The sequence below is a fragment of the Chenopodium album genome, chromosome 22, assembly GCF_948465745.1.
Source record: "Chenopodium album chromosome 22, dcCheAlbu1.1, whole genome shotgun sequence".
NCBI lineage: Eukaryota > Viridiplantae > Streptophyta > Magnoliopsida > Caryophyllales > Amaranthaceae > Chenopodium > Chenopodium album.
In genome coordinates, this window is record NC_137855.1 from 9856230 (window position 1) to 9878722 (window position 22493).

The window sequence follows — 22493 nt, forward strand, 5'->3', positions numbered from 1 at the left end:
TGATTGGTCAAAATTTTAAAAAAAAAAAATAGAAATGAAATTATAAAAAAAAAACAAAAAAAAAAAACAAATGAACCCAAATTCCGGCAGTACGTAACCACCGACCCCTACCCAATTCCGGCACTGTCTTCCTTTCCCACCCCGATTATGGCCACCAACATCCTTCCCTTTCCTAATTCTGTCCATTCCCTCCCTGTTTTTGGCCGACTCGACCCCAGCAACAGCCCGTGAAACCACCGAAATTGCAGCGCTGTCGCTCCTCCTCCTTCGTAATCGCACTACCCACAAATTAGCAACAGCATCACAAGCATTCTCATCGCCGCAAACTAACACCAAACGAACCCACCATCACAATAAATCGAGCCACCCACCACAGCTAGTCAGCTGCATCAACAACCGCCGGAAGACACCACACACCAACCTCTTCAAACGCCCACAAATTAGCTCTAAAATCGAAACCCATAATAGCAGCCCTTCATATTGGAAAGGGACGGTTTCGTTGGTGGGCGAAAAATGGGTAGAGGAGGTGGATTAAGTGGTTGGATTGGGTAGGGGAGGTGGTTTTGGTGGTGGGTCTGCCGATAGGGTGGTCGTGGGTTTTTTTTTTTATTTTTTTATTTTTCAATTTTCTTTTCTTTTTTTTTTTTAATTTTTGTTTTTGTTTTTTTTTTTTTTTTTTTTTATTATTTTATATATTTTTTTTAATTTTAATTTTTTGCCATTCACGTAACAACACGTGTGCAAACAACCCTAAGTCACACATGGTAACTTGTTTAACCGGTTTCAAGTTACTTGGGACCATTAGGAGTGGATTGGGTATAAAGGTCGGATGATTAAAAAATAATCGAAAGGTGGGATTATTTTGAGCGGATGAGACAAAGGTCGGATTATTCCGGACAGTTTTTCCTATTTTTTTTATACTTATTCCAGTTTCAATTTAATATAACTATACATTCAAGATAATTACAATTTTGTTTATGAAATTTTACTACTATACGTACATATTATCACAAATTGATTTATAGAGTATAGTATAACTATAAATGTTATGTTTAACAAATAATTTTTTAGATATAAAGGTGATATATTATTTGTAAAATTGTGTTTGTTTGCACTTTTGCTAATAATATTAGTGGATACTTTAGTTTGTTTTTTGATTGATTTTTGTTGTTTATTAAAAATGCACTTATAAATAATTATTAACTAATATGGCCACTAGACTTTATCAAGCCCTGCTTGAAAAATTCTCGAGTTCGGGCAGACTAAAAAATTCAAATTTTAGATAATTTGTTGCTTTACCTATTAATATAGATTGTGACATTATAATTTCTACATATTTGATTTGTATGTTTTATCAAATTTTATTTGTTGGATATAATTAATTTTCTTAAAAAAATTAGACTTACTGTGTATGTCACGAGCCTAAAGCTAGTTAAAAAAGTAATAGTTGGTTTGGTGGAGTCTAAGAGAGGAAAAGAGAAATATACGTAGTAATACTTTCCTTCATTTAAAAAAAATATATATATATATATTTTTTGGTGTTTAGGGAGCCACAAGGGCAGGGGTGAGAATCGATCCTAGGACCTCCTGAAATTGGGAGAGAAGCTCGAATCGCTTGAGCTATTCCTCACTCTCGAGATATAATATTCCTTAAGTTTCTGAATAATTGACACATTTGACTTTTTTTTTTTTTTTTTCACTATTTATATCCTAATTTGACCATTGTTTGTTTGGAAAAATTGGCTACAACGAACAACACCAACTATGATAAAGGTGCGTGTAGCAGCACAAACTTTTAAGGGTGCGGTCTGCAGCACAAACTATGTAATTGGGTGCACATATAAGCATAAATGACACTAATGAACTAAGGTTCCATGGAAAAAGTGGAATCTTTATTATTTTATAGTACAATTGTTTAAACAATATTTAAACTTGTATGATTTTTCATCACGCGTGACTAAATTAGCCTTACCTTCTTATTATTTATTTTCAACCAAAATTTTTTTACCTCTTTAACAGGTTACTGATCACTTTGGATCATTTTGAGCGAATACACCCTAAATTTCGGATTATTTAAAGATAATCTGACATTGGGATTATTCTGAGTGAACCGACGAAAGTTGAGATTATTTTTGTCGATTTAACCTTTATTTTTTGTCAAATTTTCTTAAACAATCTTAAGAAGATATTTTTTTTTCAATATTTAGCTTATATATATATATATATATATATATATATATATATATATATATATATATATATATATATATATATATATAAGAACCCAATCTTATATAAGAACCAATCTCAGCCCTTTATTAGTTTTGATCTAACCATCTAAAATGATCCTTTAATAATGGCAATTCTGTAATTTTGAGAATTTCGTATTTAGAACATAGAAAAAAAATTTAGAACATAGAAAAAAAATTTAGAACATAAGTAGAAAAAATTTAGAACGTAAGCAGAAAATTTTAGAACATAAGCAGAAAATTTTAGAACATAAGAAAAATAATTTGAAAGATAACAAAAATTTAGAACATAAACAACCAAAAAAGTTAGAAAAAAATAATTTAGAACAAAAGTTGAAAAAAATAATCGTAGCATAGGTAAAAATTAATAACGTAATCTGAAAAAAATAATTTAGAACATAAGCTGAAAAAATAATGTAGAACATAGGAACAAATTTAGAACATAATCTAAAAACAATTTAGAACATTAAAAATAATTTGGAACATAAGTAGAAAAAATTTAGAATATTGGAAAAACTTTAGAACATAAGAAAAAATAATTTAGAACATAAGTTGAAAAAAATAATCGTAGCATGGGTAAAAATTATAACGTAATCTGAAAAAAATAATTTAGAACATAAGCTGAAAAAATAATTTAGAACATGGGAACAAATTTAAAACATAATCTAAAAAAAATTTAGAACATTAAAAATAATTTGGAACATAAGTAGAAAAAATTTAGAATATAAGAAAAACTTTAAAACATAGGCTGAAAAAATAATTTAGAACATAGAAAAAAAAATTTAGAACATAAGCAGAAAAAAATAATTTAGAACATAGGAACAAATTTATAACATATTCTAAAAAACAATTTAGAACATTGGAAAAATTTTGGAACATAAGTAAGAAAATTTTTCGAATATAGGAAAAAAAAACTTTAGAACATAAGTTGAAAAAAATTTAGAACATAGGAAAAGGTTTAGAACATAATTAGGGTTCTTACATAAGAAAGGGTTCTTATATAAGGTGGGATTCTTACCGGATCCTTCTATATATATATATATATATATATATATATATATATATATATATATATATATATATATATATATATATATATATATATATATATATATATATATATATATATGATATTTTTAATTTCATATCTTTTATACCTTTTGTATAAGGTTTTTCATTATTATTGCCCAAATATGTTGATCAAAGTTTGTCAACTAAATAAATTGGTAAGGGGAGAGAGTTGTATAAGTAACCTAGATGTCTTTGTTCTAAGGTATAACTTTGGTAAAAATTTGTATTATTTTATGCGTATTATAAATGTTATGATTTTCTCTAATTTATTTATTTTTTGTAAATTATTATAGAGCTAACTAAAGGCTGTAATACCGTAAGTATTGCATGGTACCAATCTTGTTGTCTATATTAAATTAAGAACCGGTATAAAACTAAGTAATTTTGTTTATATTAAAAGAAACTATAACTTTTTCTTTTGTGGAAATTATTGTATATCTTATTAAAGATTGTAATCATTCATAATAAAATTTTGTTAAACCTGTGCATTTGCACGGGATTTAATTTAGTTCAATTAATTTTTCTCACCAAGTGGATCCACCATGAATCATATTTTATTAATTTCATATTCTCACTCTTCTAATTCTCTCCATTACTTTTGCTTTTTACAATTTTTTTATTTTTCCACGTACCCCACTACCTCCATATTTAATTAATTATTTCGTAATTTTTCCAATTTTTCCTAAAACTCCGCGCATAGAAAATGAAGCAATTATTTAAAAACGGAGGAAATATGTATTAATATAAAAGTTACAAAATATCAACATTCAGCGCGTTATATATGTAGCTAGTCATATTGCACTACTAGAAATAGGCCCATTTATGACAGAATTTTTCCGTCGATAATACCCTGAAATTCGTCGGAAAAGGGGTTTTTGACGGAATTCTGTCGGAAGTGGTTGTCGAAAGCGGCATGGTAGGAAAAATCACTTTTTCCGTCGGAAACACTTTTCCGGCAGAATTTCCGATGAAATTTTCCATCGTTTGAGATTTTCAGGCACCGGAAAAGTCAGTCGGAAATTTCCAATGAATAATATTACTATTTCCATTAAAGAGAAATTTAGCTCTACAAATCCTCTTACTACCAAGTTATTTACTTGGAAAGTGAACAACAATCCATCTTAATTATAGCCATTCCATCTTATATCCACTTACTACCAAGTTATCTTGATTAGTGCATATTTGGATCAAATGAAAGTGTGTTTTATAATCTAGGACGTTTTTTTTGTACTAATTTCTAACCTTGAACTTGAAACATCTTACACTTATTCTGCAGTTGTTGAAGATCCTGACCAATATGAAATGAATAATTTACATATCCTTGTACGAGACTCTAAAAAAGCTGCGTATATGCATGACGTAGATGGCTTAACCCCAATCCTAAGAGCGGCAAACTCTGGACAAATTTGGCTAGTTACTAATATTGCTAAGTTTCATCCTAAATCAATAAGCATTACAGATTTCAAAGGCAGAACAATATTGCACCATCTGTGTACTTCTGTCTTAGATGATGCGAACGAGTTAGAATGCATATTGCAATTATTCAAAGAAGGTTATGAAGAATCCTCGACCTTTTCTAGAGCAGATGATCTCATATTCTCCAAAGATTATGAAGGAAACACACCAGTACATCTTGCAATCATCAACCAAAACTTCAAGTTAGCACACTATTTCATTAGACATTATATCAAGGTTGATTTAAGCTTAAAGCTGCAAGAGTTGTTAGAGATCAAGAACAATGATGGCAAGTCAATCAGCAACATGATTACATGTAGATCAGACATTTCTCAAAACCTGGTATGTCAAATCATTCTCTGATTCATCTATGTCCTTACCTTCATTTTCCTTTGATCCATAACATGTTCTTGAACTAGCTTAAATCCCATGCATGCAACATCTACCATTTTTTGTCGACTTGTACAAATTTTGCACACCTATTTTATTTAGATTTGATCCATACTTACTTTCAACTCTCATCTCTATCTTCAATATATTATATTTTATATGCTTAAAAGTTAAAACACACCGTTTTGGTATGCATTTTATGGAATTGCAGATATTAGACTAGATAAATGGACAAATTAATTGAAACTAGCAATATGCACGTGATGCTTTAAAAGAAAAAACAAACTTATTCTAATTATTTATTACGATTTACACCCATATGATAAAATGTTATAGGAAAGTAATTATATTAATCTCCGATTATAAAAGGATAATGGAGGAAGCCCCAATTTCTCACCATGAGAAACGAATTCGTTTCTCATGGGGGCATTTTTGTGAATAAATCAAAAACTTTTTCAACTTTATTCAACTGTGGAGCCCACAATATTGAAAAAGTTGTTGATTTATTCACGAAAATGCCATCATGAGAAACAAATTTTGTTTCTCACCATGAGAAACAGGGAATTTCCCAGGATAATGATAGACAATTGAGCTTCATGCTCAACTAAAAACAAGGATCTTATAATGAGAAGAATGAGAAGGATGAAATGTGCATATATTTTTTACAAAATGTGCATATTTGATCTTGGACCTGATACCTTTTTTGCAAATATGGAAAAACGAGAACTTATGCACATTATGTGCAAAAAATATGCACATTCAATTTCGGTTAGATATTTTTGCACATTTTATTCAAAAAATATGCACATTCAGTGAAAATTTTATGCACATAAAATCCTTCTCATCATTCTCATTTTAAGGAACTTCTCATTTGAATATATATATATAAACTTCTTTCGTCCTAAAAAAATTTGCTCACTTTGCATTTGCAATGTCTCTAATAAACATTTTTTTCTTTGAATATTTTTCGGCTATGGGTATAATTGAAAGTTTAAAGAATTGATGTTTATAAAATTGTAATTATAATAATGAGAATCTAATAAGATCTTGAGTGCTAATTTGTTTCTATTGTATAAATCATACCATGTAGTCAAAGTTATTGTATTTTGACTATATGTATACAGTGAGTCGAGCTTTCAAAAACGAAAATAGTATTATTAAATAGATTATCAGATAATAATCAATTGTTGTATCTTTGCAGAAGAAACTGATAGAACAAGTTAGTGTAGCAGGTATTATGGAAGACAACATATACAAGGCAGCTATAGAAGGAAATATGAATATATTTTTGGAGGATGAAACTAATAGAACTGCAATTAGGAAAATATTAAGTCAAGCCTGTGATGGAAGTAATATCTTGCACATAGCCATTCGGCATGGTCATATCTCCTTCATAGAGAGAGTTCTCGACGAATATTTAGAGCTTATATATTGGAAGGACTTCAAAGGAGATACACCTTTACATCTTGCTGCTGGACTTCAAACTTCCGTAGCATTAAAATTTTTCGAATTGTGCCTCACTACTTGGAAGAAAAATAATTATGCAATAGACCCCCAGCCTTGGACTGTGAGAAATTCAAAAGGAAATACATTCCTTCATGAAGCAGCACGGTTTTGTAACTATGAAGTTATATCTCTACCATCGATAGATAACAATGATATTAAGGATGTGAATGACCATGGTGAGACTGTTCTTCATGTGATAGCAAGATATGCCACTTCTGCAGGTTAGTTTAATTTTAATCCCTTTGCAAAATACTCCCTCTTTATGAATTCTAGTCGGATTGATTGATTTAGGTAATGGGTGTTGTGTTTGATCTGTGTTGCAGTGTGGAACATCGATAATATAATATATGATACTTTGTTAGAAATTATCTAACAAAACCTAAAAATTTGTGAAAAACTGCCTAATAAAAAAAAATATTATAGAAACTACTGTACCTGTTAAAAGGTAAAATATTGTAAAAGATTACCATTGGCCGAATTTCCACCTTTATCCATCACAAAAAACACCCAACTCATATGGTAAGATAAATTGGTTTTAGCTGAGGATGGTCTTATGATTGGTGACCTCCGAGGAAGTTTCTAAGGTGTGCATTAATGATGTAAAAAATGGAACAGAAGAACTTGTGTTGGTTTGTGGAGCCGGTAAGTTATAGAGAAAATATTCGTCATGGAATGTCTTTTACTAATGTTGTTATCTGAATCTACAGAATATATAACCAACAAAAGCGAACAGAGGGAAAATACAGTTCTTTCACTCAAGGATCTCCTAGAAAAAAATCCTAACTTGACAAAATCTCTTGTATACATGCGTGATTTTGAGGGATTCACTCCTGTGCTAAGAGCAGTGCAATGCGGCCGACTTGGCTTGGCTAGGCTTCTTATCGAACAATACCCTCAATCCGTTGGAATTCCTGACTACAAAGGTAAAACAATTCTGCAACACATGGGGGCTCAGGCTGTAGACCTTGTTGATGACCTGAAAGATATAATGCCAGTTTGGAAGGAATTTTTTCAATATCGTGAAGTTGATGATCTTCGAATTGCTCAAGATGAAGATGGGAACACGCCGTTACATTTCGCTATTAGTAATGACAATTTTACTAAAGCCAAATTTCTCATGGGAATGTGTCTTCTATCAAAAAACCAAAGGGAATTGGACATTGTTAACAGTAATGGTCTCACCGTATTTGATCTAGTCGCATCACGAGCCCATATTCCGTCCATGGTACATTTTACTTCCACTTTCTCTCTCTTAATGTGTATGTATGAGTCTTATACTTCTCTGTTTTCTGTGTTATATATTGGTGCAATGATCGCCGCTTAATTAATAAGCCTATATATTTGAAGGTTAGTGTACATGAAAGGCAAGGGACCCTTGTGAAAATTGTTAGAGTAGTTTTAGGCTACTATAGATTTTTATGATAATTTTTCAACGATTTTCATAATAATTTGTTGTGAGTTTAACTGTTTAAGATGACAATTTAGGCAATATGAAGTATTTCCTTCAATTCCTTTTAGCTAACACATTTTCACTAAGTGGACTATTCAAAGAAACTTATTTTGACTTTGTCTAGCGTAGTGATTTAGTGTTAAGAAAAACTAGCATAACATTTAGTTGGAAAATTGTTATGGTCTTTATCGTTCCCAGAACAACATTAGTAATCATTGATTCATTGTTAATGTTTTATTTATTTATTTATTTATTTTTTTTGACGGGGTAATCATTGTTAATGCTGTTAATTTAATTTAATTTAATTAATTAATTTCTTTTTTATTTTTTTTATTTTTTGGTTATTGATTAGACTTCTTGGATTATTGTCCTACATATTCCCTCCGTCCCCTTTTGATAGTCTGGACAAATTTAGTCCCAAAATGTTTACCTCATTTGCCTAATCTAACAACTATTAATATTAATTTTTTTACCAAAATTCCCTCCAATTTGCAATAATATATGTGTAAATTTAACTTTTTCATGTAAATTTTATTTTCCCATGTACTTTTATTACTTTATCTCTCTACTTTTTTGCATACCCAATGTCAATTTACTTTTTCAATGTACTTTACCTATTTATTTTTGTGTTTATTAATTCCCGTAAAAAATGCCCACAAAAGGGACTATCAAAAGGTACAGAGGTAGTATTGCAATCAAACGTAATCATTAATTATATATGATGTTACATTTTCTTTTGGTTGCGCAGAAAGAGCTGCTATCATTGGTGAACAGAAGTCGTGTAAAAGAAAGAGAATTGATAAAAGAAATGATGGATGACGACCTCTACATAGCAGCAAAAAAGGGTGACTTTGGAGATTTAATAGCAAATACTACTGAGACTACTGATGTAGAAAACAGGCCCCCGAGAGACGATCAGTGGTTTTGCCGTCGAACACCAGGCGGGAGCAATATAATTCATGTAGTCCTTAGACACGCAAATGGGAACGATAAAGCTACCAAATTTGTTACGACTGCTTTAAGTAAGTGGCCAATTCTAAGCATGCGACAGGATAATAACGGAGACACGCCTCTTCACCTGGCTGCAAAGTGGAAGACGGGCGTGCCACTGAACTTATTAGTAGACGCATCCAAAGAATTTCTAAGCAAGCTAGATAAGGAGGAAAAAGCTTTTCATGTTGCACCATGGGCGGTTAAAAATTACAAAGGCAGTTACCCAATTCACGAGGCTTTACAAGCTGACAATTTGGGCGCTGCTTGGGCTTTGCTTGAGTGTGATAGGGAAGCCGCTGATCGTGTTAATGACTTGGGCGAGACTCCACTTCATGCTTTCGCCAAATATGGGTTTTCTATTGGTAATTCTCTTGCTTAACAATTGCTACTGTATTATTTTTAATAAATTGTTCATACATACTCTCACATTTGCCTAAAATTACACCGAATTTTTGATGAGATGTGGTCAATCTTTAACTATAATTGTTTATTAAAACAAAATTGTTGACATCATCCTTGTCCACATTACACTTTCTTATCAAATCTATTGGATAAAAATCCACAACGGAGACCATGATAGGGAGATAGATGGTAAAAGATATTTTTTTAAGTGCATCTTTTGTTTTTATTTATTTGCAACACTTTATAATAACTATGCCAACAACTTAATAATCCGTATAAAACAACTTATCCCCTTCATGTTCTTCATAACATATTAATCTCGTGATCATTCACAAATGCATTTGTGTTCTTTTGTTGCATATGTCTATGTAATTTACGTCTATTAACTACATATAGTCACTACTCACTAGCTTAGTATTATAGCACACAGCATACATCTTCGTTCAAACTATGATCGATATTGTTCTTTGTACATCGGGTAACTCACTGTTCCATGCAGATAAGGATGAGGCATACACCTTTGTGAGAAAATTGAAGGAGTTAAGCAAGCAAGCAGCATATCTACGAGACGATGAAGGGCTAACACCATTGTTGAGCGCAGCAAAGTCAGGTCGTTTCCAAGTTGTAAAAGCTATACTTGAATATTGTCCTCAGTCAGCATACCTCCGAGATTCAAGAGGCAAAACCTTTTTGCATCTCCTGCGGTTCACGGGCGAGGATGTCGATGAGAGTTTAGCCGGCACATTTAAGAAAGCTGGGAAACAGTTATTTGATATCCCTGAAGCAGATACTCAAAGATTGGTGCAAGATTATGAAGGAAGCACACCCCTCCATCATGCTATTAGAACTGGGAACTCTATTACTGCAATTGTATTGACGCAAAAATGTTTACAAGATAAAGAACCAAGGGAACTTGCATTGGTGGATAAAAAAGGTGATACAATTCCTGATTTACTTGCATCACACGACGTCCCAAACGAGGTATGTTTTACTTAGTACTCTCTCCATCTCTTAATACAAAACCTTAATATTTTGTGAAAAACTACCTTATAAAACACTTTTTTTTACGAGAAACTACCTAATAAAAAAAATGTTGTAAGAAACTACCTTATAAAAGGGTAATGTTGTAAGAGACTACCATTGATCGGAAAGTCACTGTTGAATTTCAAATTCCGGCGTTGACCACATCACATGCCAATCACGTGACTTTTAATTCACTCTTTCCCTCCTTTTTTCTTAATTAGCATGTGACATGATCAACGCCGGAAAACATAAGTCAACAATGATTTTTCGACCAAAGGTAGTCTTTTACAACATTTATCCTTTTATAAAGTAGTTTCTTACAACATTTTTTTTATTAGGTAGTTTCTCGCAAAAAAAGTGTTTTATAAGTTAGTTTTTCACAAAATATCCTTCCTTTTTAAATAAATCAAAAAACAATGTCTCTTTCTATTTAAAGATGATATTTTTGACATTATTACCTTCTTTTTAATGAGTTGTCATCTTTTTACTTTTTGTACTTTCAACTTCAATATCCAACACGTTTTATCTCTATCTCTTGAAATATTCCCAACTACTTTTCTTTCTCTCTAACCCCAGAAGCACATATCTACTCTTAATCATTAGTTTTAAAGAATTTACAATTTTCTTAATTCCCGCACAAAAACCAAAAAAGGCTTTCTATTAAAAGACGGAGGGAGTGCATACATTTGTAAAGTACATATATACTATGTAGTATGTACTCCCTCCGTTTTTAAAAGAACAACCTTTTTGGGCATTTTTCACGGTTATTAAGATCATAAATGGGAAGTACAAAGTGTATCGGGGAAACTAATAAAAATATATTGAAAAGATAAATTTATATAAGATTTGTAAAAAGGTAAAGAGAGAAAGTAACAAAAATACATAGAATAAGCAAAAATTACATGGGGAAGCTAATTTTGCATAAATATTACTGCAAAGTAGAAGGTATTTTAACGCAAATGGCCTGGGATGAACATTTTGGGACTAAAATTAGGCCAAAAGAGTTGTTCTTTAAGAGACTGAGGGAGTATAATAGGTTTAGGTATGTTTTCATTCAAGTATGCATGGAGACAATCAAATGATAAACACTTCTTTTTTAGGAATCAAGTGATAGAACAGTAGTCTCATAGAAATTCAGAAACTTTTTAGTGTAGTAGGTCACACCGTGCATGTGGCAGGGTTACCCGAGTTATTTAGTTAGGGGTTACTCAAGTTATTCGGTTAGGGGTTACTTGAAGGGTTACTCTGTCAAGAGTGGCCCAAGTAACCCTAACCGAGTAACTTGAGTAACCCCGTCAACTCGAGTAACTCCTGACTGAGTAATTCAAGTAACCCAAACTGCATGGTACAATAGGCCACACACAATAAATTGTCTTAGAAATTATGTATCTAATTAGAAAATTAATATTATTCCCTAAAAAATAATAAAAAAACTTTCGTTTCATGTTATTTGCAACAAATTTTTATTTTTTTAAATTGCTAACAATTAATTCCATTTGTTACAGATTAAATAGGAAATTTTGACAATTATCACCTTCTGTTATGTTCATTTTAGCAATTATCACAATCTATTTTTTTTTTTTTGAAAATTACCACCTTCTATTGTCAAAAACATCAAAAGTTACCACCTTCTTGCCCCCCAACTACCACGTGATGTCATTTTGGGCCCACTTTTTCCCTTTCCTCCCTATTTCCCTCACATTTCTCATTCCTATTTGAATTCTCATCTCCCCTTTCACTTTTTTTCCCCCAAACCACCAATTATTATTCGTCAATTTTGATTTGGAGGAGTGAATTGAAGTGTTTTTGATTGTTTGGGGAAAAAGAAGTGAAAAGGGGGATGATAATCGAGTTAGGAATGAGAAATGTGAGGAAAATAGGGAGGAAAGGGAAAGAATGAGCCCAAAATGACGTCACGTGATAGTAGAGGGGCAAGAAGGTGTTAACTTTTGATGTTTTTTAAAATAGAAGGTGGTAATTTTCAAAAAAAAAAAAGAAGGTGATAATTACTAAAATGGACATAACAGAAGGTGGTAATTGTAAAAATTATCAATTAAATAATAAAAAACTTGCACTTCCAAATCAAATTTAGGAAATTATGACTGAAAGTATGTATAAGTTCTTTCTCCATAATAATTGAAAAAAGAAAAATAAAATAAAATAAAATAAAAAGTATAGGTAAGTTTATATATCAAATTTAGGAAATTTGCACTTCCAAATCCTGCACATGTTTGTAAATTAGTAAAATTACATCTTTAATATTACTTTTCACTACCCTGTCAAATATATATATATATATATATATATATATATATATATATATATATATATATATATATATATATATATATATATATATATATATATATATACTACTAGACCCCGGCCCAAATAACTTTCCAGGGCTGAAATTTGGGTTAATCCAAATCCAAAATAAACTTTTCAGTAATAATTTTGGCCCAACCCCAATATGACCCAAAATGTTAGCAATTTTGGTGTGAAATAGTGGGTTTTGGTACTAAATTTTTTGTCCAAATCTGGCCCGGCCACGGCGGCCAGCCTAGCCTTACTAAACACACTTACACACACTGTATCTGTTAGTCTGAAACCAGAAATTGTAGCTCCTTTACAGTTTACACATATATTGGTTCTACAATTTTTTTGACATATATATTGGTTCTACAATTGGTATGATGTTTGTGATTGATCCCTTTATTGCTTTCATGTAATGCACCAGATTATAACCGAAATTCAGAAAAAAGTACCTCATGCAGTGTACTTAGCAAGAAGCTCATATGGTATTCGCAAGACAGAAATGAAAGAGTCTGCCAATGCCCTTTCTGTGGTTGCTGCCCTGTTGGCTACCATAACATTTGCAGCCGCGTTTCAGGTACCAGGTGGGTTTGATGGTGATGATGGTTCCCCTGTTCTTCTGACAAAACCGGCATTCATAGTATTCGTTGTAGCCAACACGATTGCAATGTGCTGCGCAATGCTCTGCCTATTCTTATTGCTATGGGTAATGGGTATTGGAAAGATTCACGGTTCACTTGCAGTATTAGATATCTCGATATATCTGCTTCGTGGATCTTTTCACCTCACCCTGCTAACATTCACAATGGGGGTGTTTGTGGTAACTGCTAAAAAGAATTTATTGTTAGCTATCTTCGTCTTTGGACTTTGCTTCTTTACCTTTGTTTGCACATTTAGATATTCAATCAACTTCCTTGCAATGTGTATCAACCTTGCTCTGCGAAAGAAAAAAAGGAACACGAAACCGGTTGGTGAGGGCAGTGAAGGAGGTTCAACCATTAGAAGATTTGTAGCATCGGAAGGCAGTCAAATTGGAATAAATCGGTCCACTGCTGCAGTAACTGAAATGCATTAAGTTCTACTCCGGTGTACTATGTGGCTACTACAAATGTTTTGGATATTCTGATGATATTGTTGACATTGTTTTGTACTATGTGTACCATTTGGGCAGAGGGACAAATTATTAATTCATCAAGTGATGAAGTGCTTATTACTAATGAACTTTACTTATGGATTAGTCAAAGATAAACAACTGTCACGTGTAATTTAGTAATTTTAGCTATCCACATTACTAATAAGATCAGAAGTTTCCAAAATTAGTGGTAACTGGTAACATGTATTGGATTGTATATTGTACAGTTTAGAACGTACACTTTGTATAAGCTAGATCAGATTTGATTTGGAATTAGAATTAGAATTATTAGATGTCTCTGTTGCAGGTTAAGGGTATATTGTCAATCTTTCGTGGCAAATGTAGTATAGGGTAATAGGGTATATACACCTTTGGGTTGTGTAATAAGATGGCAAAATCTGGCATAGTATATGTCTGTCATACTGTTTGTAATCCCATAAGTGGGGTCGGCTAACATGAACTAAATTTGATTATTTCGTGTAGTCATTAACATAAATCTTCCTCTCTATCCCTTACAATCCAATGCATCAACCTCTTGCAAATCCATATACTTCATATCCTTCATAACTCCTTTCAACCAACTCATTTTCGGTCTCCCTCTCCCTCATATGACCCCTCTATGGTCCCACACTTCCATTCTTCAAACCAGTGCACCCTCGGGTCTCTGTCTTACATGTCGAAACCAACCCAAACAATTTTCCCTAAAATCTGTCTTATATTCCCCACAGAGATATTGGGTGTAAGTTTGCGAGAAGAAATAAGGTGGCTGTTGTTACCCTTCCTATTCCTCTCAAGTTCCCAACACTGAGGAAGAGGACAGTAGGGTAGATGTAATTATGGCTTCTGCTATGAATGAAAGGAAAAAGTTATTGACTTGTTGCCTTGTTGCAATGGATGCAAATTGTAGGATTGTACTTATTGTCTAATTATGATGGCTTCATGATTTTATATTTTTGTCTTTTTGAGCTTTCAATACATATCAATCAAACAATTAATTTGTGTTTTTGAAAAAAAAAATAATAATTTGTTTTACTGATTTGAGATGGAAAAACGTGCTTTACTTTGTTTTATATTTTTTTTTAAAAAGAATGATTTACAGATTTGAAATGGAAAAACGTTCTTTACTCTGTTTTTGGATCATCTTACTATCTTAGCAAGATTATTTATATAATTAAGCTGTTTTATCAAGTCTGGAAAATGATTACACATTGGATTAAATATGAAACCCTTACCACTACGTACTAAATTTGCTTTGAAATCGTCACTTTGACCCTCTTCTATTTAGTTACAAATTATTACGCTTACAATGTAATGAGATACAATATTCAAACTCCCTCCATTCTCGAAAGTTCGACTCATTTTCAATTTACACGGTCTCCAATGATCACCTTTGACCATAAATATATTTGGCTATGTAAAATTATAAAAAATTGATATTTGAAAATTTTATAATAAAGGGAATCTAATAAGATCCACATGCTAGTTTCTTTCTATTGAATAAACGGAAATTTCATGAAATGCCCCTTAGTAATTTTTTTATTCACCAAATACCCATAAAAACTTTCAAATTCACCAAATACACTTGACTTTAAAAAAATGTCACCAAATGCCCTTAATGACTAACGGCGGTTAACACCGTTAGTCATTAATGACTAATATGCCACGTGGCAGCCTCTAATTGGTCGTTGTAATATAAATAAATTAATTATTTAAAAAAAATTTTAAAATATAATAATAAAAACAAAAAAAAAAACCCACCACCCCCAAGACCCACCCCGACCCACCACCAGCCCCTGCCAGACGGTGTCGGCGCCGGCCACCAGCTCCCAGCCAGAACCAGCGCCGGTCGCCGGTGAGGGCAGCCCCCCCACCGTCGACACCCCCTCCCCTACCCCCAGCCCCCTCTCCCTCCGTTTCCCCTCCCCTTAAACCCCCTCCCCATCCCTCAAAAAACCCCCCCTCCTTCGCGACCAGCGTTCAAATCCCCTCCCCGACGCCGGCGAACATTTTCCGCCCCACCCCCACCATCCCCACCCCTTTTCCCCCCAAACCACCACCCAAAAAACCGAAAAAACCCTTTAATCGAAAAAACCCCAAATCGAAAATTAGGGTTTCGATTTGGGGGTTTTTCGGTTTTTAGGGTGGTGGTTTAGGGGGGAAAGGGGGTGGGGATGGTGGGGGTGGGGCGGAAAATGTTCGCCGGCGCCGGGGAGGGGGTTTGGACGCCGGCCGCAAAGAAGGGGGGTTTTCGAGGGATGGGGAGGGGTTTAATGGGAGGGGAAACGCAGGGAGAGGGGGCTGGGGGTAGGGGAGGGGGTGTCAACGGTGGGGGGCTGCCCTCGCCGGCGACCGGCGCTGGTTCTGGCTGGGAGCTGGTGGCCGGCGCCGGCACCGTCTGGCAGGGGGGTGGTCGGTCGTTAGGGGTGGGGGTGGGTCTTGGGTGGTTAGAGTATTTTTTTTATATTTTTAAAAGTTTTTTTTAATAATTAATTAACTAATATTACAACAACCAATTAGAGGCTGCCACATGGCATATTAGTCATTAATGACTAACGGTGTTAACCGCCGTTAGTCATTAAGGGCATTTGGTGACATTTTTTTAAACTCAAGTGTATTTGATGAATTTGAAAGTTTTGATGGATATTTGGTGCATAAAAAAATTACTCAGGGGCATTTCATGAAATTTAATATAGATTGCAGTCAATTTTTTTTTTATTTATTTTTATTTATTTATTTTTTATTATTTTTATTTTAACTTTAACTACATAAATAGTAATTGAGTTGAACTTTTAGGAACGGAAGTATTATGTAGATTTACCATTAATATTTCTATTGGTTTGGATAGTTTGAAAAGTCTATGATTCAACAAATCTTTGAATGAAGAGTATATGTAATACTTTCATGATTGCTTTAAAGGGTTTGATATACTTCTCATACCAACAAGAATACAAGATGTATTTTCCTTTTAGGAGCTGCGCATGAGAGAGGAAAAAATGCGCCTGAAGGACCGGTGTTGGTCTATGAGAACAGTTGTTGGCCCTTGATGCGCATTTCGTGACAATTGTTAGAGGACCAACTCAACCAAAAGCTTAAGATGATGGTTGAGGCCCAGGAATATGTTTTATACTCTATCACTTCCCCTCACATAAAAGGCCCTTTGGGCTTGAAATGTGGATGCAACACAGGCCCACCCATACCTGATGCGAATTAATTCCACTTTAAAGGAGGGGTGGATGAGATTCGAACCCGTGACCTTTGATGGTTGAGGACCAGGAATATGTTTTATATTCTATCAACAATAAACCCCTCCCTAATTTGTTTGGGGTCGGGGTGTTATAGCTTATGTACTTGAACATACCTCCATAGACCAATTAATGGAACAACTAGTAGTTCGCAAGTTACAGTTGACATAACATCTGTAAATCTGTCATATGAAGCTTTCACATGTATTTGCACCTGTAAAACCCTGTCATATACTGTTAATAGTGATTTTTGCTTTTTTTTTTTTTTTTTTTTTTTTTGGTTACTGAGACATTTTCAGGACTTCTTAAATCTTGACTGTTAAAGCTTTCACACAATTTGCCTATAGTATAGAGTAGAGACTTCTTCACACCCTAGTCAGTACTCACCATTATTTAGCACTTGTAAGAACCACCACAAGGTACCAGGAGTCCTCTGCTACGATATAAACAGGGCTCGTTATCATGTTATATGTTTTCAGTGTCCAACTCCGACCCAGGCCCAGGCGCCCAGGCAGCGTAGACGCCTAGCACAAAATTGAGCTTGGCAATCAAAAGCCTAACTAATTCATCAAGAGAAGGGAGACAAAAGACTAATGCAATAATGTGTAATTGATTTCTGCATCATTATTAGCAAAAGATACAAGCTGTGCATATTTTGAACCCTTGGGATGTACTGTAATTTTAATTTTTTATACCTTGGCAGAAATTCGAAAATGTCACATTGTATAATTATAATTGCTACCCAAATAAAATTTAAAAGATATGTTCATACAAGTAACTTAATTTGTCTAGTATGCCTCAGATCATGCAATCTGCGTCACGGACCATTTGTAGCTTCTCTTGAGCCAGATAAGAACTTGAGCTAATGACTTTCTTGTTTCAAACAAAGTTAGATGAAAGAAATACAAAAACTATAACAGTGGAAAAGCTTACTTGAATAACTTCTGAATAGATGCACAAATTGCTGCTTATTTGTGCCAATGCAGAGACACAAGAGAAGCTGTTTCTACGAAATCAGATTCGTTCATTTACAGAAAGAACAAGAGGAATTATGTTCTCTTTCCCTACATCAGGTTGAAGCATGTACAATTTGATTAAAACAATAGACAACAAGATTAGATGAATACGCTAATGCTCTTATAAGTAATTATGTATAGATTATGCAAATATACAATGATTTCAACTCAAGATTTTCAAAGATACAATAAGTTATCTTGAGTAGAATATTGAAAATAATACATACAGAAGTGTGAATGTGTGATGCTGCTAATGCTCCTTTCGTAGTTTTGTACATCTTACTTAGAGGCAGCATAGCCACAATTATCCTTTACAACCAGATATGGAGAGCGTGAAGCCACAAATTCCAAAAGCCGAAACCAACCAGTCCACCACATACCAATCAGCTCTCATTTGGATCACTTAGCACAGTTAGTTTTGAGCAAAATTCACATACAATTGTCCTACAGAGTGTCAACTTCTTCATCACTCCTGAAAATGATATCACAATAAATGCAGAAGAAATGAGGATCATAGGTTCGTTGCCTCTTGATATTTTCAAGGGATGATTTATACATGATATGATTTGATACCTCTGAAGGACTTGAAATTGTGGCTTCAACAGATTCCTCTGCAATTCTTGCTTCTTTGCTATCATTTATATATCTATCAAATAAGAAAACACAAACAAAGAGTCAGTGTGAAGCGAAGATCATAAAATTTTTCAAGGGTAATATGATGTGATAAACCAAGAGGATCTAAACTAAACTACAGTATATGGGAACTAAACTACTCAATAAAATGTGAAACAATTAAGGATAATAGTCACTTCCAAATAAGTAGCTGGTGAACATATCAAAAAATAAACTCATGTTTTGCAAGCAAAAAGGTAAATTGAAAAATAAATATATTTCAAGTTATTCACAGCTTACGTTGAAAGTATTGTCACCCATATAAGCTCCACACAATCAACCCAAAGCAATCTTTGTTCCACAGGAATAACACCATAAGTCACAATGTGTGCGAAAGGCCAAAGTTTCCATCCTGTCTGCAAATTAATACCAGTATAGATTTTTAGGAGGAGTATAAGAAAGGTGCAAAAGTTTCTTCAATGCAGCAACACCCCAACACATTTAGGTAGCCAATGAAAATGTCTGTAAACCTAAAATTTAGGTTCGTAATAAATAGCCATCAGTTTACAAAAAAAAAAAGACTTTTGTGCTAATAGCATACAATTACAAGAGGGCCTCAGAAAGCCTCTTGAGATACAATATTATCAAGAAGTGTTGAATTCATGTTAACCAGACACAAATTAGGTGTCTACTCGTATACGGTGTCCAAATATCCGACTCGGCCATTTTGCAGAAAAAAGCCAAGTTTATAGTTTACAAGGAAGTATTGATACGACACACGATTTGTGAGGCAAATCTGGGTGTCAAAGTGAAATTGCAGTAGAACTTTATTCAAAAATATTTTTTTTTAACAAAAATGTGTTCATTTTAGACAAGATGACCCAGCTTATAACATATGATCAAATGACTAAGGAGTGAATACAAAGTTGAACAAAGGAGACACTCCCATCCTGTAATGTTTACTGACCAGCCAAGTACTTCCAACCATGTATCAAAAGTTATATAACAGCTATTAGATGATAATTTCAAAAGTTACTATGTAAAAAAAAACAGAAAATTTACTTACAGTAAGCAGGGGCCAGAATGTTGCCTTCAGTTCCTTATAAATATTAGCCGGTGATTCCAATCGCATCAACCCCAAACTCACAAGATAAATGGTATTCCAAATTCCTGTCCAAACAGTTTGATCGAAGGCAGCTTTCACAGGAATAGCCCACCAATCACGGACAGGGAATACCGCCTGAAAGTGGTAGATTAGTTAAGTCCACAACCATACAAGGCAATGAAGAAAAAATTAACATAAATTTATTAGAAGAGTGAACTACAAGTTCTATAATATTACCTCACATATTTCGTAATAATAGTGGGATAGAGAACCATGAAAAGCAAATCCTACAAGTCCAGATCTAACCATGCGGGCACGATCAAAGTCAAAAAGAGGTTTGCCTTCATAGCACTGCAAATCAAAGTGGTACAGAATCAGCAAGATTGTCAACTTGGTTAAAGATCAAGAGTAGCCAAGGTGGTCTTAGGTGAAGCAAACGAGGTATATGTATTGTTGCATAAGCACTATTACCATCCAAATACAAATCATCTATATCCACTAACTACGAGAACTAACCTGTGCTATCCAATCACCTATCGAGTACACTACTCCACTAATCACCATTTTTGCAAGTACAGGGTTCGTTTTCAGAATTGCTTCATAAGCAATCCAGTTGTGTTGTGGAGCATATCTCAGAATCTCATAAACCGTCCATCCCTGAAAAAAAAGAGATGTGTCAATGATGAATACAATACTTCTACATAGTTTTCTTGAGATAACAGCCAAAAACTTTAATGATTAGCGATCTTCTACATCATAATTATGAATCAAGGAAACCTAAATGCAATACTGCACAAGAGTCATCTCAAAAGTAAGTAGCCAACAAAATACAGCTCTCAACACATGATATGTTTTTGCTTTAACTCAAAAACAATAGTTAAAAGCTTCAAACTCTATAATGAAAATATATATTTTCTCCTAAAATCAACTTCAAAATTTCAAGTCCAATTGCAAGCAAATTGACATAGTTTGATGGAAATTTGATTAGCTTCCACCAAATTTGAGACTCAAATCATAGTTCCAGGCCTTTGAACAAGATTGAAAATTTTAAAAATAGAAATTAAGACAAAACAAACAAGATCTCACATTCTTGCTTAACCATCTTAATTCTGACACACAAAACTCTAAAAATAGGCAAATGCAACATGTAAAAACTATATGCATGCAAATGAACAAGTACACTCATTTATAACCAAACTCACCAACCAAACAATCACAACTCCAGCAAAAAACCATGCTTAACTCAACAAATGAATAACATCCAATAAAAATCAAAACATGTCAATAATCATGATCAATATTACTGAGAAATTAGCAAAAATAAAAACCCATTTCATAAAATGAGACAAAGAAGGGAAATTGGACTTACATGCCAATAATCATGATCAATATTACTGAGAAAATAATAAAAACAAAAACCCATTTCATAAAATGAGAAAAATAAGGGAAATTGGACTTACATGCCAATAATCATGATCAATAGTGACCAATTTGGTAACAGCATAAGTACCAGCAGCAAGAACAATAGTCGCATTAATAATCCTATCAATCAACTTATCCAAATCTTGACCACCACCATTTCCTTCATCACCACCGCCATTACCACTCTCACCGCCGCCGCCAGAAAGACCCTCCAACGTCAATTGCCCACCAACCACGGAGGTTTCCACCGCCGACACATCACCGGTAACGGCGGCGCGGACGACGGAGGAGCGCCGGAAAGTGGTGGGTAGCGATAAAAGTGACGGTAATTTCTGGGTTTTTGTGGGTTTGTTTGGTTTTGTAAGAGGAGGAAGAGATTGAGCTGAAATTGTACGCAACGAAGCCATTGATGAAGTGGGGAGTAAAACAGAGGACGATTGAATAATCGACTTGTTTTTTCTCCTACTTAAAAAAAGGAAATTAGGTGAGGAAAAATTGATTGGAATTTATACAAGAATTAAAGAACAGTAGATTGAAGAATTGATTTTTTTGTTTGTTTATTAACTTTGATTTGGTATTATGTTATCAATTTGGTTTATTTATTTTTATTGAATGAAGATGCCAAAATTGTTCAACCACTTAAAATATTCAAAATGTAGAAAATAAATGTGATCCACGTTAGTTACACATCAGCTGAAATTCAATTATTACGTGGCAATTTTCATCTTGTTCCTCGTTCTTGTGTAGATTATTATCTAATGGTACCAATGGAGGGTCAAAGATGTGGAAGCTAATTTTTGTGTGCTCATCTTGTCGTCTCACCTCACGTCGTGTTACAATTTTCAATAGTTCGGTCGAAGTAGATGTGTCAATTCGGATATTGGGTTAGATTTTATGAGGTCGGGTCGGGTCAATTTAAAGTTGAGTCATGATGAATTATTATGTCCACACGATTTCAAATCTGAATCGGATATTTTTCGAGTCGGTTTCGTATCGCGTCGGGTCGGGTGTGCTTTTGACACCTTTAGATTGAAGGAGTATGTGCTAACCTAACTCGTTCACCCTTTTAGCGACTAATGAAACATCAAAGGGGCTTTCCAGGGTCACATCCC

General features: G+C 33.7%; 3 protein-coding genes across 4 annotated transcripts; 2 read left to right on the forward strand and 1 right to left on the reverse strand.

Moving 5' to 3' along the window:
- The first annotated feature begins 513 nt into the window (after positions 1–513).
- Positions 514–6897, forward strand: LOC145603911 (uncharacterized). The gene is made up of 3 exons (XM_081659881.1): positions 514–517; positions 4597–5117; positions 6367–6897. The coding sequence occupies exons 1-3, from the start codon at positions 514–516 to the stop codon at positions 6895–6897; spliced, it is 1056 nt and encodes a 351-aa protein (XP_081516007.1).
- Positions 6898–7476: 579 nt separating this feature from the next.
- Positions 7477–14157, forward strand: LOC145603912 (uncharacterized). The gene is made up of 4 exons (XM_081659882.1): positions 7477–7896; positions 8870–9476; positions 10016–10497; positions 13277–14157. Exons 1-4 carry the CDS (start codon positions 7477–7479, stop codon positions 13925–13927), a joined length of 2160 nt encoding a protein of 719 aa, XP_081516008.1. The 3' UTR covers positions 13928–14157.
- A 3316-nt stretch (positions 14158–17473) lies between these two features.
- Positions 17474–21859, reverse strand: LOC145603462 (uncharacterized). Of its 2 annotated transcripts, XR_014104863.1 has the most exons (8): positions 21420–21859; positions 20476–20616; positions 20197–20310; positions 19921–20094; positions 19155–19270; positions 18816–18888; positions 18470–18714; positions 17474–18290 (listed from the first exon to the last, which is right to left on the reverse strand). XR_014104863.1 is itself a non-coding variant. In XM_081659375.1 (7 exons), the coding sequence occupies exons 1-7, from the start codon at positions 21786–21788 to the stop codon at positions 18709–18711; spliced, it is 993 nt and encodes a 330-aa protein (XP_081515501.1). In that variant the 5' UTR covers positions 21789–21859; the 3' UTR covers positions 18342–18708. The 2 variants fall into 2 exon arrangements, 1 of the variants encoding a protein (XP_081515501.1); XM_081659375.1 differs by lacking the exon at positions 17474–18290 and having other exon boundaries at positions 18342–18714.
- Positions 21860–22493: the final 634 nt, after the last annotated feature.

Bases quoted from the DNA above. Each gene is read 5' to 3' on its own strand.
- LOC145603911 (XM_081659881.1), top strand. The intron at 5,118-6,366 runs GTATGTCAAATC...GTATCTTTGCAG, and splicing joins CAGACATTTCTCAAAACCTG to AAGAAACTGATAGAACAAGT.
- LOC145603912 (XM_081659882.1), top strand. From the start codon at position 7,477: ATGCGTGATTTTGAGGGATTCACTCCTGTGCTAAGAGCAGTGCAATGC. The intron at 9,477-10,015 runs GTAATTCTCTTG...TGTTCCATGCAG, and splicing joins CAAATATGGGTTTTCTATTG to ATAAGGATGAGGCATACACC. The intron at 10,498-13,276 runs GTATGTTTTACT...GTAATGCACCAG, and splicing joins CACACGACGTCCCAAACGAG to ATTATAACCGAAATTCAGAA.
- LOC145603462 (XM_081659375.1), bottom strand. From the start codon at position 21,788: ATGGCTTCGTTGCGTACAATTTCAGCTCAATCTCTTCCTCCTCTTACA. The intron at 20,617-21,419 runs GTAAGTCCAATT...CTTTTTTTTCAG, and splicing joins TTGATCATGATTATTGGCAT to GGATGGACGGTTTATGAGAT. The intron at 20,311-20,475 runs GTTAGTTCTCGT...TTTGATTTGCAG, and splicing joins TAGGTGATTGGATAGCACAG to TGCTATGAAGGCAAACCTCT.